This window comes from Macrotis lagotis, chromosome 1 (genome assembly GCF_037893015.1).
Source record: "Macrotis lagotis isolate mMagLag1 chromosome 1, bilby.v1.9.chrom.fasta, whole genome shotgun sequence".
Taxonomy (NCBI): Eukaryota; Metazoa; Chordata; class Mammalia; order Peramelemorphia; family Peramelidae; genus Macrotis; species Macrotis lagotis.
Window position 1 is genome coordinate 490,106,198 of NC_133658.1, and position 17,641 is coordinate 490,123,838.

Consider the following 17,641-nt stretch of genomic DNA (forward strand, 5'->3'; position numbering starts at 1 on the left):
CCCTTTGTTCAGCATCAGATCCCATAACTCATTCCATGCTTCTCTAGAGTCTGACCACTTATGGTTTCTTTAAAACAATATTATTCCATAGTATTCATGTACCAGAACTTGTTTAGCTAATTCCCAATTGATAGCCATCTCTTTAATTTCCAATTCTTTAACACTAAAAAAAAGAGCTGCTGTGAATATTTTGGAACATGTGGAACTTTTCTCAGTTTTTATTATTTCTTCTGTATATAGGCCTAGAACTAGAATTTCTGAGTCAAAGGGAATGAACATTTTTATTGCTCTTTGGGCATGGTTCCATATTGCTCTCCAGAATGGTTGGATCATTCACAACTCCACCAGTAAAGTATCAATATCCCAATCCTCCCACAACTTCTCCAGCATTGATCATTTCGCCTTTTTCTCATCTTAGCCAAAGTTTGAGGTGAAACCTCATAGTTGCTTTAATTTGTATTTCTCTAATCAATAATGATTTGGAACATTTTTCATATGATCATATATAGTTTTAATTTCTTAATTTGAAAACTGTCTATTCTTATCCTTTGTTCATTTATCTACTGGGGAATGACTTCACATGTACTTCTAAAAGGACAACCCTAATTTTGATATAGCTTAGCTGAATTTGGGCCATTCATCTATTGTCTCTTAGTCTGACTCTCAGCATAGTAGTTTTTCAATAATGCATTTCTTGAATTATATGTATTTTATTCTTTATATATATATATATATTTATTTTGTTAAAGATTTTTCTAATTATATGTAAAAACATCACTTTTTAAAATGTTGGGTTCCAAATTACCTCCCTCCCTAACAAAGCTTTCCTGTACTTGAGAAGACAAGCAATTTGATATTAATTATACATGTGAAGTCATCTAAAACATTTCTATATTAGACATATTGAAATAGAAAACAGACTTAAAAGGAAGAAAAATAAAGTTTAAGTGCATTCAGAATGCATCAAAGGGAAAACACTTCAAAAAACAAGGAAGAATTATTCAAATGCCATGGAGTTAATCAGGCAACCTTTGGAAATGTCTTGCATCATCATCTTAATCAGAGTAGATAATTCTATTATGATTGATCATCCTTAAAATACTGCTATTACTGCACCCAATTTTCTGGTTCTTCTCACTTCACTTGGCATAAGTAAGTTCATATAGGTTTTCTCAGATTTTTCTAAAACCATATTACTTTTTGTTTCCTATAGCACAATAATATACCATTATAATCATTATAAAACAACTTGTTCAGCCACTCCCAATCATTACCTTGATTATCAATTCTTTTACAAAATTAGTTACTATAAATATTTTTGTACAAATAGATTTTTTTTTCTTTGATCTCTTTGGGATATAAACCTAGTAATGGTAATTGATGGTCAAAGGTACAATTTGATAGCACTTTAGGCACAGTTCCAAATTATTCTTCACAATAATTATACTAGTTCACAACTCCATCAAAAGTACATTAGTCTCCCATTTTTTTAAACATGTTCCTCTAGTATTTGCCATTTCTTTTTTTCTGTCATATTTTCCAACCTGTTAGGTATGAAGAAATATTTCAAATCAGTTTTAATGTATATCTCTCAATGTAATGGTAATTTAGATCACTTTATGTGATTATTAAGAACTGTGATTTCTTTTGAAAATTACCTGTTCATAGCCTTTGACCATTTTAAAATAGTAAAATGTCTCTTTTATAAATGCAGTTCACTTAATTTGAGAAATGAGACGTTTATTATGAAAAAAGACTGTAAAACTTTCTTCTTTATTTCAATCTGCATAGACTACATCACTTTTGTTAATATAAAAAAAAAACCTTTAAATTTCAGGTCATCGGTCTTCTTTTTCATTAAGTATTCATTTTTAAAAAGAATTATACTCATTTTTAAGAGATAGATTATTCAGCTCTTTTCATCTTTGGAATATTCTCTTCAAAGCTCTCCATTCTTTTAATGTGGTAGATACTAAAATTTGTGTGATCCTGACTGTAGCTCCAAGACATTTGAATAATTCTTCATTGTTTTTTGAAGTGTTTTCCCTTTTATCTAGGAGCCCTAGAATTTGCTATGATATATCTAGGAGCTTTCATTTTGGTATATCTCTCAGGTGGTGATCAGTGGTTGGTCTAGGATATCATGGCAAGTTCTCTTGATAATTGTTTCTTAAAATGTAATTTCTATAAGATAACAGGCATAAGATAAAAAGAGAGGTTGAAAAAGAAAATAAATAAGATGGAGGGAAATTCACAAATAATAATTATAGCTTTGTATATGAATGGGATGTTTATAACAGCTCTCTTTGTGGTGGTAAAGGGATAGAAATTGCAGGGATCTCTATCAATTGGAGAAGGACTGAACAAACTGTAGTGTATGATAGTGATGGAATATTACTGTGCTAACAGAAATGATTGCCTCAATGATCCTAGAAAGTCATGGAAAAATTTTCTCAAAATGATGAAAAACTAAGTAAGAAGAAGAATCAAAAGAACACTGTATACAGGTAAGAACAATACTGTTTTAAGAAACACTTTGAAAGACTAAGACATTTTGACAGCTATATATACAGAAATTAAAAATAAAAGACTTAAGACTTATGAGGAAAGATATATCTGCATCCAGAGAAAGACTGATATATACATACATATATATATATATATATATATATATATATGTCTACACATATGCATACACAAACACATATATGAATGTTATAGGACACATTAAAATGATTACATGTGTTGCATAGATTGTAGATACAGTACAATATTAAAACATTTGTTATCCAAGAAATGTCTCATAAAATTTTGGTTCAATGAGTGATTTATAGTTTGAAATTTCTCAAACATAATTTTCTTTTTATTCAATTTTTTTTATTTTTTCCATTGATTTTTTCTTTTGCAAAAGGAATCAAATCTAATAATTTTCTAACTAATAGTATTTTATAAAAGAATTTGTTTTCTAATATATTGAGGTCATAGATTGTCTCTCTTAACATCTAACTCTTCTTTGCACAGAGATAAAATATTTGGTGGTTAAATCTTTTTATTATTATTTTATAGTTTTTAAATCCTTGGATAAAACTGTGACATTTTCTATTATATATTGTTTCAATTTTAAATGGGCATCATTGAATTATATGAAAAATTGGCTTGTGATTGCTGCAGTTTTCTATCCAATCTCTTTAAGGAATGAGAAGGAGAATGGTATATGAGAAGAGAGACTGGGAGAAAAGAGGTGGATTGGGGAGGCAGTGTTTAGAAGCAAAGCATTTTTGAGGAGGCCCAGGATAAAACGAGAAAGAGTATAAACAGGGAGAGGGAAATACACAGTTATAAAGCTGTGATTGTGAATGGAATGAACTTGCCCATAAAATGGAAGTGGATAATAGAGTAAATTAAAAAACATAATCCTACAATATGTTGTTTACAAGAACAATGCTTGAAGCAAAGACACATACATACATTTTTTTTAGGTTTTTGCAAGGCAAATGGGGTTAAGTGGCTTTCCCAAGGCCACACAGCTAGGTAATTATTAAGTGTCTGAGACCTGATTTGAACCCAGGTACTCTTGACTCCAGGGCCGGTACTTTATCCACTATACCACCTAGCTGCCCCCTACACATACATAAATTAAAAGTAAGGGACTGAAGCAGATTCTATTATGCCTTAGTTGAAATTAAAAGGTGGGGGGCTACAAACATGTTCTCAAAGGACCTTCCTTTCTCCCCTTACTCTATCTTTTTAATATATTATACCTTCAAATTCAACTTCCTCCTATCCCTTGTCTATGTAGGATGATTTCTCTTTTAATCATTGCTGGTAAGATTCTTGCCAGAGTCCTTTTCAATAAGCTGATCCTTCACCTGGAACATGGTCACCTCCCTGAGAGCCAGTGTGGTTTCAGAAAGGCTAGAGGAACAGATGATATGGTGTTTGCTGCCTGACAATTCCAGGAAAAATACCAGAAACACACAGAAGTCTGTATACAACAGTTGTAGATCTGACCAAGACCTTTGATACTGTCAGTCATAAGGGTTATGGAAAATTATGTGAAAATTTGGTTGCCTGGGGAAATTCATCAGTATGGTATGTCTGTTCCATGACAGCATGCATGCCGGTTCTGGAGAGTGGATGATGTTCTCAAGATTTCTCAGTCACCAATGGAGAGAAACAAGAATGTGTCCTTGCCTGCATACTTTTTAGCATGATGTTTTAAGTCATATTATCAAATGCCTTCACTAAGGATGAACATGGCCTTAAGGTCAGATACTGTAGTGATGGCAAATTCTTCAACTTGAAAAAGCTACAAGCCAAGATCAAAGTGGAAGAAGAGTTAGTGCATGATCTTCTGTTTGCAGCCTCTGAAGCTAAAATGCAGCAAAGTATGGATCTGTTCTCTGCTGCTTGTGCTAATTTTCATCTAACAATTAACCAAGAAAATTCAAGTACTCCATCAGTACACATCATCCAAATGTGAAACCATCAATGAAAGCAAATGGAGAAATTTTGAGTACTGTGGACAAGTTCACTTACCTTGGCAATGTCCTTTCCAAGGAGGTACACATTGACAACGAGGTTGATACATACATTGCCGGAGCTAGCTCAGTATTTGGGAGACTCCAAAAGAAAATGTGATAGCTACCAAACTGAAGGTCTATAGAGCCATTGTGCTGACCTCAATGTTTTATGCCTCTGAAACTTGGACAGTCTACCAGCACCATGTCAGGAAACTTAATTGCTTCCATTTAAATTGTCTTGTGAAGATTTTGAAAATCACCTGGCAGGAGAAGAGAGCAGACTCTGAGGTCCTTTCTTGAACTAAACTACCTCACATTCCAACACTACTACAGAGAGTGCAACTATGATGGACTGGGCATGATGTTAGAATTCCAGATGTATACTTGGGGAAAAAGCTATTTTATGGAGAATTCATACAGGGTAGTACTTACAAGAGGGTCAGAAGAAGTGATGCCAAGACACCCTGAGGGGTCTCATTGAAGAACTTGAGAATTGATTGTACAGCTTGGGAGACACTGACCCAGCATGGCATGGCCTCATCACTGTGGGGGCTGTTTTCCATGAGAAAGGTAGAATTGAAGCAACTCAAAAGAAATGTGACATGTAAGTTTAGAATATCCACCCCAGGTGTTCACAGGGACTATTTGTGCTGGACCTGATATAGATCATTTCAAGCTCACAGTAGGACACATTATAATTTGTGTCAAGCATAGTAATTTCATTAGGGTCTTCTCTGATAACAGAGGACAAGTAGCAAACAGCAAATGAGATGGTCCATATGACTTATCAGTATCATCTTCCCATGCAGGAATACAAACAGTTCAATATCATTAAATTTCTTATATTTGACCTATGCTTCACCTGAGTCCTGTATTTAAAGATCAGACTTTCTGTTCAGTTCTGGTTGTTTCATCAGGAAAATTTTAAAATTCCCCATTTCATTTAATGTTTATCTTTTCCCTTGAATGAGTATATACAGTTTTTCTAGGTAGTTGATTCTTGGTTGTAAACCAAACTTTTTGCCTTCCAGAAAATCCTATTTCAAGCCCTATGAGCTCTTAATGTAAATGCTGCTAAATCTTGTGTTATCTTCACTGTAGCTCCATGTAATTTGAATTGTTTCTCTCTGCCTGCTAGCAATATTTTCTCCTTGACTTGGGAGTTCTGAAATTTGACTATAATATTCCTAGAAGTTTTCATTTTGGATTCTCTTCCAGGAAGTGATCAGTGGATTCTTTTATTTCTATTTTACCCTCTGTTTCTAGGATATCAGTTTTACTGGATTATTTCTTTTTTTCCTTTAGATTTTTTTCAAGGCAATGGGGTTAAGTGGCTTTCCCAAGGCCACACAGCTAGGTAATTATTAAGTGTCTGAGGTAAGATTTGAACTCAGGTCATCCTGACTCCAGGACTGTGTTCTATCCACTGTGCCATCTAGCTGCCCCAATATCAATAATTTAAAAATTATCTCTTCTGGATCTGTTTTTTAGGTCAGTTGTTCTTTCAATGAGATATTTCACATTTTCTTCTACTTTTTTATTCTTTTGGCTTTGTTTTTATTGTTTCTTGATTTCTCACAGTCATAAACTGCCCTTATCTCCATTCTATACTCAAAGGAATTATTTTCTTTAGAGAGCTTTGATATCTCCTTTTTTCATCTGAGCAGTTCTGGTTTTTAAGGCATTCTACTCATTGGCCTTTTGGACTGCTTTTTTTCCATTTGACTCAAACTAGTTTTTAAGATATTATTTCTTCAGTATTTATTTTTGTATCTCCACCAAGTCATTGACTTGGCTTTCATGATTATCCTGTATCACTCTCATTTCTCTTCCCAATTTTTCCTCCCTCACTTGCTTTTCAAAATCTTTTTAAGCTCTTCCATAGCTTGAGACCAATTCATATTTTTCTTGCAAGCTTTGGATACAAAAGCTTTGACTTTGTTATCTTTTGAGTGTGTATTTTGATCTTTAATAGCACCAAAGTAATTTTTTACAATTGATTTTTTTTCTTCTGTTGTTTGTCCATTTTCCTAGCCTATGACTTGATTTTAACTCTTTAAGTGGGGCTCTGCTTCCAGGGTGAAGACACACTGTCCCAATCTTTTGAGAGTTTTTGCAGCTGTTTTCAGGATACTTCCCATGAATCTGCGATTCTCAATGATCTTATGAAAGGCTCTGACTGCTCTCCTAACCTGGGGTCTGGTCTGGAGATGCAGTACTCCATTCTGTACTGGAACCATGAAGAGAGTCCCTGCTCTGCTATGGCAGTAAAGCTCCTTTTCCTGAAACTGGAACCCAGACTGTATCCTGGATGTGAGTATGGGCAAAACAAGAGTCTTGCCTCAGGGACAGCAAAGAGATCCTTGTAATCTACTCCAACAACCTTAAGATCTGTGGGCTGAGCACTCTGAAAGCATCTGTTGGATGGTTCCCTGATAGGTGGCTCCTTAGGTCTGCTCATGGTCCCCTGGAGTGGGGGGGGGCAGTTATGTGCTTAGGCCTGTGCTGGACTGGGTTCCACCCTCACTCTGGTAGGCAGAATTTTTCTGCTGACATTCCAAGATGTTCTTGGCAAACCCTGGGCTGAGAATTCTGGAAACCATTCCCATCACCAGACACAGGTGCCCCAAGAGACCCAGGTGATCCACGGGCTGTTCCTTGATAACAGATCTAGTTCACTCTCGCATGGCTCAGGCTTTTGCTGCAGGTGTAAAAGATCCTTCCCCCAGATCTTCCAAATTGTCTTGGACTGGAAAATTGTTTCATTCAGTCCTTCTCTGGGTTCTACAACTCTACAATTTGGTTAGAGTCATTATGAAAGATATTTAAAGTGGTCTTGGGGAGAGTTTGTGGGAATTCCTGTCTTTACTCCACCTTCTTGACTGCTGTTAATTTTCAAATAAATAGAAATTGAATACAGAATTCCTATAACTCACATTTTGGACACTATTTGTTTCAAGACCAAAGTTACTCAGAATTTTTAATAGAATGATTATATGTAAATGTAAGAGTTGCCACTCTTTCCCTGTTTGCTGTGAATGGAGAAGGAATTCATACTAGAGACTTTAGGCCTTAATTTCCCCAGGATGGCCTGATATGGAGGAGCAGAAAACCTTACCCTTCTGGTAGTCAATGGTCCAGGGCTAAGACTGGTGGCCCCCAAATCCCCTTCCCTATAGGTAACAGAAATCCCCTGTCCACTAGATGTACATTGTTCTTTCTCTTTCCCTCTCCCTCAACAGACCGTGATGGAGACAACCCAGCCCCTCTGAGACTAAGAGCCTTGGGAGTAACAGAGTTCTAAATCCAGTGCCCTCAGTCCCGGGGTCAGGCAGCCTGGCAGGTACTCCTTTAGGGTCTGAAGTTAAAGTTCCTGAAGATCCAGAAAATAACCTTCTTTTCACAAAGTCCTAGACTCTGTCTAATCATTTAAAATCAGAAACTAGTGTCATTTGATCAATGAAAATCCTTCAAACAAGAGATATTAACATCTGATTTGCTACTGCATCCTAAGGACCATCAGATTTTTCTCCCTGATTTTAAATTAAAATAATAGCTAACAACTACAATAGTTTTTATATACCATAAAATGTCCTAAGAAAAGGACAAATGCTATTTAATCCTCAATATAACACTTGGAGGGAGGTGCCATTATTATCCCCATTTTCAGCTGAGAAAACTGAGGCAAATAGATTAGATGACTTGCCAATGTCATCCAATTTGAAGTAGGGTTTTCTTATCCAAGACTTTATCCACGGTGTCACTTAGCTTCTTAATGTGTTGTCACTGCCATTAGAATATTTGTTCTTTGAGAGTGGGGAATGTCTTATTTTACTATTTGTCTCTAAGGTTTTGCACATAGTAAATGCTTTACTTCTTTAAATGTTCTTTTGGAAAATGAAGTCGATGAATTTGATAAACATCAAAGGGTCCTTTCAACTTTAAAATTATGATTCTGTAAATTTAGTAATTGGTCTGATCTTTGAAGATCCTGCTTTGATGTCTGATTATGACATGAATATAGTTCTGCATTCTCAAATTATGTCTAGTTGATTGCAAACTTTGTAAAGTCCTACCAAGCTCAAAAGAATTTTGAGTAGAAGCTTCACTATAGGCTATTCCAGTCATCTAATTCAGTTGAGAGAATGTCTGAGTAAATGTTGATACTAAATGATGACCATTTTTTTGATACCAGAAGCTTAGGAAAACAATCCATTATGGTGGTGGGTGTGGGGTGGGAGTAGGATACATACGGGGTTATTCAGTCAATTAGCATTTATTAATGTTTTAATATTTTTCAAAATAAAGTATATAAGAATTAGCTACATTAGCTTGCTTTGGTAATGATGGGCTACCCCATGTGTTCATTTGTTTAAAGGCCCATTTTTCTTATTATTTAAATAGTAGTAACCTGAAAATTTGGTCATAGTATTTCACAAATATAATACTCATTTGTTTTCTGCTTTTTGCTTTTAAAACAGGGAGAATTTTCTCATCATATAGCAAAGTTCATTTAAAATATGAGCAACTTTTAATTTTCAAAAAACCCTTTCAAGGAAAACAAATGAGAAAAAAATTACAATATTTACATTCTTATTTTAAAATGTACCTGTTGAATAATAAATGAAATAATCCTCAATCTTTAAAGGTGTGCTTTGATTAGCAATTTTATTAAAGTTTACTTACCAGAAATTCGCCCAAGTTGACCTCCAAAATATTGTCCAACATATCCTGATATATGAGCCCCAAGGCTCACTCCTATAAAATGAAAAGATTGAAGAGAAATTCCAAGGCCCTATAATTAAAATGTAATATGTTGGTTTATATTAATAGTAAGATATATAATTTGATCAAAATAACTCAAACTAAAACATTCAAATACTCATCACTAATCTATTTTAATTTCAAATTAAGCTTTACAAAATAATAGTACTTTTTTGTCACTTCTATCTATCAATAGTAACTCTTTCAATTTCCTATCATCTTCATTGGATACCACCTCAGCCACAGATCTAAATCTTTGAGATTCCCTTATAACCCATTTATGTGTCCATCTAGTACCTACTGTACTGTACTGTACCCTATTGAATTTGGTTTTCTTCAAAATCAAGTGCTCTTTTACTTCTCAATAGTCTATTTTCTAATATTCTTGCTTTTCTATTTAATCTTGACCCCATTGTTAGTTTAGGTTATCTCAGCCTTTGATCTTCTATCAAACTTGTCAGTCATATCATATTTATCAACTAAGCTAAATAAGTTAACTATAGCAATAAAACAAGAAAAAAGGGAAACGGAAGTTGCAAGTATAGGCAAAGAAAAATCAAAATTATCACTTTTTGCTGATGATAGGAAAGTTTACTTAGAGAATCCTGGAAGTTTCATTAAAAATGTAATTGAATTGATCAGCCAAAATACAGGATATAAAATGAAATTATGTCAATTTGTATTTCTATATATCAAAAAAATCTAACAGCAAGAGAGCAATTTCTTTTGAATTAGTTTCATCCAGTATCAAATACTGACTAATCTATATGACAAGACCCATATCAGAAGACAATTACAAAGTATTCTTCACCCAAAGACAGATCCAAATAAATGGTGAAATACTAATTACTCATGGGGAGAGTGAGTCAACATAATAAAAATGACAATAGTATTTAAAATTATTTACTTGCTCAGTGCCATATCAATCAATCAAAAGATTACTTCAAAGAAATCAAAAAATAATACAAACATTTATCTTAATGAATACAAGATTAAGACTATCAAGGGAATAAATTTTAAAAAAGGAAAAGAAGGGAGCTTAGTAATATTTGATCTCAAACTATGTCTACAAAGTCACATTATCAAAATAATTTGGCACTTGATCATAAATAGATCAATGAAATAATTTAGATACACAATACATAGATGTAAATAAGCAAGGTAACATAGTGTTTGATATTTCTAAAATTCTAGTCATTGGGTCAAGAATTCACTATTTAACAAATACCATTCAAAAAATAGAAAACAGTCTGACAGAAACCACATCAAGACCAACATCTCACACTGTAAACAGAAAGATTCGTGATTTTTGCATAATGGCTGATATCACAAACAAATTATAAGAGCATACAATAAATTTCCTGTAAGATTTATGAATACCATAAAAATTCATAACTAAACAAAAGAAGTTCATAAGAAGTAATACAGATTGCTACATAAAATTAATTTTTTTTGCACATATAAAATCAATGAGACTGAAATAAAAGAAGAAGAAGAAAATTGGGGAAAATCTTCACAGAAAGTTTCTTAGATAATGCTCTCATTTCTAAGAGATGTATATGGAACTAAATCAAATTTACCAGAATAAAAACCATTCCCCAATGTTTAAGATATGAAGAGACTTTTCAGAGGAAGAAATTAAAACTACCAATAACCATACAAAATGATGTAATTTACTAAAATTAGAGATAATCACATTTAAATGACTTTAAGATAAACCTCAAACTATCAAATTGAAAAAAATTAACCAAATAAATCAACAGGATTATGAGAAAACAGCAACATGAACTTACCCAAATACTTTATGAAGTAATTTAGATCTATGCCTATAAAGGCTTCTAAATTATAAATATCCTTTGACCCAATGATGCCATTACTAGGTCAGTGTTCCAAAGAGAAGAAAAGGACTCAAAGTTACAAAAATAATTATGTAATCTGTTTAACTGGTAACAATTATTTGAAACATTTGGGGGAAGTCAGATAAGGTTTAGCATGTGAATTAAAAGGAATACAATTTCTTGTGTTGCAAGGCATATTGAATGGTATGATTTCATAATATCCTAAGAAAATTTGAATAAATTGGTGAAAAATGAAGTGAATAAAACCAAGAGACAATTTGTAGACTATTATAAAAAGAAAAAGGCTTTGAACAACTTAGGAACTCTGATCAAAGTAATGACTTACCAAAACTTTAAAGGACTCATTATAAAACAAATTACAAATCTCCACACTGATAATGAACTTAATACAGATATAGGTATATATTTGGATTTTTTAAAACATGATTAGTGTAGGGATTTGTGAGATATATATTAATATATATATAATATATATAAAATAATATATATAATATATATATAAAACATGATTAGTGTAGGGATTTGTGATATATATATATATATATATATATTGCAAGGCAAATAGGGCTAAGTGGCTTACCCAAGGCCACACAGCTAGGTTATTATTAAGAGTCCGAGACTGGATTTGAACCCAGGTACTCCTGACTCCAGAGCTGGTGCTTTATCCACTGCACCACCTAGCTGCCCCCCTCCATATATTTTTATAAAGGATTTTGCTTTTCTTGAGTTTTCATTAGGAAAGGAATGGGAGGAGGGAAAGAATGCAGAGCTAAAAATAAAAGTGAATTAAATTTGAATTTTTAAAAACTACATATAAAGAATATGCAGAAAGATGCTAGAACTATGAGTTATTATTTTGGAGAATGAATGTAAAATTGTGTCACAGATATAGAAGTGATACATGAAACAGTATGATGGTTCATTAGTGGTTAAAGAGTGCAGTGCATCAAGCCCCTGGACTTGGAGTCAAGAAGACCTGATTATAAAACCTAACCCAGTCATTTAGTGTTTAGGAGTCTTTGGGTAAGACAAATGTTCTTTTGCAGACTCGGGTTTTTTTGCCTGAAAAATAAAAATTATATTAGCATTTACCCATTAGACTCTGACATTCTTTTGGTAAAGTGATGGGGTTAAGTGACTTGCCCAAGGTCACACAGCTAGGTAATTAGTAAGTGTCTGAGATCGAATTTGAACTCAGGTCCTCCTGACTCCAGGGCTGCTACTCTATCCACTGCACCACCTAGCTGCCCTGGCACATAGTAAACATTCAATAACTGTTGACCTACCTCAAAGGCTTGTATGGACGATAAAATGAGATGATATATGTACAATATTTCATAAATCTTAATATTCTATGTATTGGTGATTCTCAAATTCTCAAGCCTAGGATCTTGCAGGTTCCCATGAGGTTTATGCCATTTTCATAATAAAACTAACATCTCTGAATTTCTAATATAGTTAATATTAAAAATATAACACATAAACTGAGGAAATCTTCAATGATATTTCATATAATAAAAGTACCCCAAGACCAAATTAGGTTTGAGAACTGTTTTCATTAAGGGAACATTAGAACACTAGAACAAAAATGGCTAATACAATTATTGATCAATCAATATAAGGATATAATAAAAGAGATATTTAAATGTATTTGAGGAATTACTGTCACCTGGACCTGACATTCAAGATCATCAGGCACTAAAGGAACTGGTAGGAGCAAATAGGCAAGACAAAATATGTATGTAAAAGGTAATAGAGAATGAGAGCAATATTGAAGGACTAGAGAAGTACAAAGTTTCTTCTGATTTTCAAAGAAAGGAAGAGAACAGAATCTGTTGATCAGAGGCCAATTGAGTCCATCAGAATTCCTCAGTCTTTCAAAGTGGATTATCTTTACAATATTGTAAATTGAATAAATTGTTTTCCTGATTCTGCTTACTTAGCTTTATACCATACATCTAAGTCTTCCAGTTCTAATTTTTTCTGAATTCATTGCCATCTTTATATTCATATGTTGTAATTTATTGACAGGCAACCTACAAGTTTCCAATTTTCTAGAATAAAAATGACTAACAACATTTTTGCATAGGTGGATCATGTTCCTCTTTCATGCCTTTCATTAAGGCACAACCTAACATATAACTGGTCAAAGAGTATGAATAATTGAACAGTTTTTACATATAATATTATGCAATAGTTCTAAATTGCTTTCCAGAATCGTTGGACAAATTCACAGATCCATTAACAGTCTATTGAAAAACTTGTTTTTTTTGCCAGAACCTTTGCCAGCATTTGACATTTCTCTTTTTTGTCAATTTAGTCAATTTGGTGGATAAAAGGTGATACCTCAAGGTTATTTTAAGTTGTTTTTCTCTAATTTTATTAGTAAGGTAAATTTTTCACATGGCTATTGATACCTTGTTTTTCTACCTCAGAAAATTTCCTATTCACAGTCTTTGATTATTATCAATTGAGGAAAATCTCATTCTTATGTTTTATTCAATTCCATATTTATCATAAATAAGATTTTTTAGGCTTTTTTTTTTGCAAGGAAATGGGGTTAAGTGGCTTGCCCAAGTCCACACAGCTAGGTAATTAGAAAGTGTCTGAGGCTGGATTTGAACTCAGGTACTCCTGACTCCAGGGCCAATGCTCTATCCACTGCACCACCAAGCCTCCTCCATAAATAAGATCTTTGGCAGAAAACAAGACAAATATATTTCCCCCCAATTCCTGTTTCACTTTTAATTTTAGCTGTATTGTTTCACTTGTGTAAAACCATTTTTATTATATATAATCAAAAATGTACATTTTACCTCCTGTGAGCTTATCTCTTTTTTCTTCATAAATTATTCCCCATCTAGATATGATAGGTAATTTTCCTCATCCTCTCTAATTTATTTATGATATCACATGTTTTGTCCAAATCATGCATGCATTTGAATCTTATATTGGTATACGGTGTCAGATGTTCATGTAAACTTAGTTTCCATAAAACTGTTTTTCTATTTCCCCAGCAGGTTTTTTATCAAAAGGGAGTTCTAAACCTATTATCTAGAATCTTAGGATTTATAAATCAACAATTTGCATTTTTTTCTGTATATAATCTGTTCCACTGAAAAAACCTCCCTATTTCTGATTGATATCAAATTGTTCTAATAACTATAGCTGTACAGAAGAGTACAAGATCTGGTATTGCTTTGATCCCTTCCTTTTCCCCTTTTCCCATAAATCCTTGTTGACCCACCTCAAAGGCTTGTATGGAGTATGAAATGAGATAACATATATACAGTACTTCATAAATCTTAGAATTCTATATTATTAGTGATTCTCAAATTGTTGACTAGGTTCTTGCAGGTTCTCATGAAGTCTATACCATTTTCATAATAATATTAAAATTTCTGAATATCTAATACAGTAAATATCAAAAATATAACACATAACAAACTGAGGAAATCTTCAATGATATTTCATATAATAAAGGTACCCTTAGACCTAAATGGCTTGAGAACTGTTTTTGTTAATATCACAAGAACAAAAATGGCTAATACAATTAATAGTCAATCACTATAAGGAGATACTAAAATAGATACTTAAATGTATTTGATAAATTCCTATCACCTGGACCTGAAGTTCTAGATCATCAAGCACTAAAGGAATTGGGAGGAGGAATATGATTGGAAAAGACCCTGATGTTAGAAATATTGAAGACAAAAGAAAGATGGAAGAAGATGAAGTGGATAGATAGGGTCATGATCTTGAACAGACATAATGAGATAACATAGGATAGAATGCCCTGATGTGCCATGTTACTTTGGGTCACTAAATGTCAGGCATTACTAAATGAATGAGCAATTCTTGATATTATGGGAAATTTTGTTCCACCAAAAATTTTTGTTATTCTTTTTCTAATTCTATAATGTAATCCTTTGATAGTTGGATTGAAGTTTCAGTTCATTTCTATTATATGTCACCTACCTACACATGAACAATAATTATGTTTCCAAATATTTAGATTTGTCTTTATTTGAGGAAAGAATGTTTCATAATTAAGTTCATATAATACCCATTTGGTTCTTAACAGTTAGTCTACCAAGTATTTGATACTGTCTGTAGTTAATTCAAATGAAATTTCTTTTTTCTTTTTTTCTTCTTTTTAGGTTTTTGCAAGGCAATGGGGTTAAGTGACTTTCCCAAGGCCACACAGCTAGGTAATTATTAAGTTCTGAGGTTGGATTTGAACTCAGGTACTCCTGACTCCAGAGCTGGTACTCTATCCACTGCACCACCTAGCCACCTCAAATGAAATTTCTTAATTTGTCTCTTCTTCCTATATTTTTTTTAGTGATATAGAGGAAAAACTGATGATATGTATAAGATTTTTTGTAATTAAAACTTCACTGAATTTGTCAATTATTTAATTAGTATTTTACTTTATGCTCTAGAGTCCTATAGCTAAAACATTGGTAAATAGAGATCCAAAGGCAATATTTCATTTAAATTTTTGTTCAGGTCACTGAATGTTATTCTACTGTCTTTTTTCTTGATAAATCAATAAATCATTTTCCTTATTTGTCAATAGTTTAGTTCACCTAAGTTTTCCTTCTTTCAAATTTTACTTTATGATATTGCTGACTATACTGTTGTAATAATTCATCTTTTTTATTTATATTGTTTCAAGTAAAGAAATATCCAACTTACCATCATCCTTGTAATGTACTTTATCAATATTTGAGCAACTTTCCAGGTTCTCTTCACAGCTCTTTGATAAAATAAAGTTGTAGCACCCCGATTCCAATCAACTATGATTACATTCATATCTTCTAAAGACAGCAAAAGTTCTGTAAGTTTTTCAAGCCATACTGGGTATGAGCCTAATGGCCTATATCCATGAATAATCCAAACTGTTTTGTTGATGCGATTGAACTTCTTATTAAGAATTAAATTCCTTGAAAAAAGATGCTCAGCACAAGTTATAGTTTTCTTTGTGTAAAACATCAGTGTAACATGTATTCTTGGTTTAAATATATCAAGAAAAGCTTCTTTAATATTCAGTTTATTAAACTGTAGACAGTTATTTGCTGTATCTGAAAAGCAAAGAATTAAAATTAAAACAGCATGATAGTATAGGTTATTTCAAATATTTCTTTTGAAATTCATAAAGAAAAAAGGATTTTGGGAAAAATAGATTTTATTCATTCAATTTTGTTCCTTTGTTTTATAAATATGCAAAAAATGAAGATCCTCTAAAGCTATTATCTTGTGATTTACATTATTCAGATTGATCCTATTTTCTCTTCAAAAGACTAGATAAAATACACTTTTATATTCTTTTCTATAGTAAATACCCAAATCAAAGGCAAGTAACATTTGAATAATTGATATACAACTTGATATAATACTTCCTAAGATGTAACACTTTGTTATACTAGTATTTCACTTCCGTTTGTGTATTAAATACACCTTATAGATAACATATTTTTCATTAAATTTTGTTTGAATCACTGATTTAAATATAAGTCCTGATATTTTCTGCTATACACACAAATTATAAGGAGCAGCATTTGAACATCAAATACATTATGATTTCTTTTCAAAATAGTTATTTCTCAACTATCCAGGAGGCCATGTTCCTCAAAAAAGGCAGGAAAATAAAAAGCACTAATGTTAGTACAATGAACCTATAGGAATCTATAGGAAACAAGAGAATTAGATCTCTGCAACAATTAAAAACCCCAAATTTCTTCATTAGAGATTGCTGAAAATACACTAGCTAATTCTGTATAACAAGCATTAATTCTGATAATTTGAACTTTTCCAAATACAATAACTATGAAATAAACAAGAAATGTAATATACAAAATAAAACTGGTAACACAAAATCCTTTCTTTTTCTTTCTGGTGATTACCTAGAAATCTATGACCCTTTGTGCTAATATCTATTTGAATAAAAATGCTTTCAGACAATATTCACTTTTCATAACACATAAAGCCATACATACTGTACAACAAATGGAATTCTTAAAACTGAAACTTAATAAACCTGAATCTTACTTTCTGAATCTGTCAGATGGTACTGAGTTGTACTATATGCATATGTTGCTTTAAATTTCTCTACCTTGGCCATCTTACTGATGTTTTAGTTATAGAACCCTAGACAGTAAAGTAAAATTCTAATCGAAGCAATTGACAAATTCAGTGAAGTTTCATTTATTAAAAAATCTTATACAAATCATTCATTTTCCCTTTATATTACCAACAAAATATAACAATGAATTTGCTAGAACTTTAGCCACTGCTATCAGAAGATGCCAACACAGGCAAGATCTCAACATCACTTCTGACACTGTCATTCACTGCAGCTGGATAACATTGGAGAGTGTGAAGAATGGATTGACTTGATCAGTTAGCAGTCTGCTTCATGCATTAATTAATATCTTTAAGGATCTCAGAGTACGATACCATAACAGAGGCTAAATAACATTAAACTTTAAG

At 32.6% G+C, this 17,641-nt stretch overlaps 1 protein-coding gene across 1 annotated transcript in view; it reads right to left on the reverse strand.

Annotated features, from left to right (window-relative positions):
• LOC141504845 (lipase member H-A-like) overlaps positions 1-16,224 on the reverse strand; it is a 33,949-nt gene extending 17,725 nt beyond the window's left edge. Inside the window, exons 1-2 of the mRNA XM_074210185.1 lie at positions 15,848-16,224; positions 9,210-9,318 (exon numbers count right to left, since the gene is read on the reverse strand). Of these exons, the coding sequence (XP_074066286.1) occupies positions 9,210-9,318; positions 15,848-16,144 (406 nt within the window). The 5' untranslated portion in view covers positions 16,145-16,224. The remainder of the gene's footprint in view (positions 1-9,209; positions 9,319-15,847) is intronic.
• Positions 16,225-17,641: the final 1,417 nt, after the last annotated feature.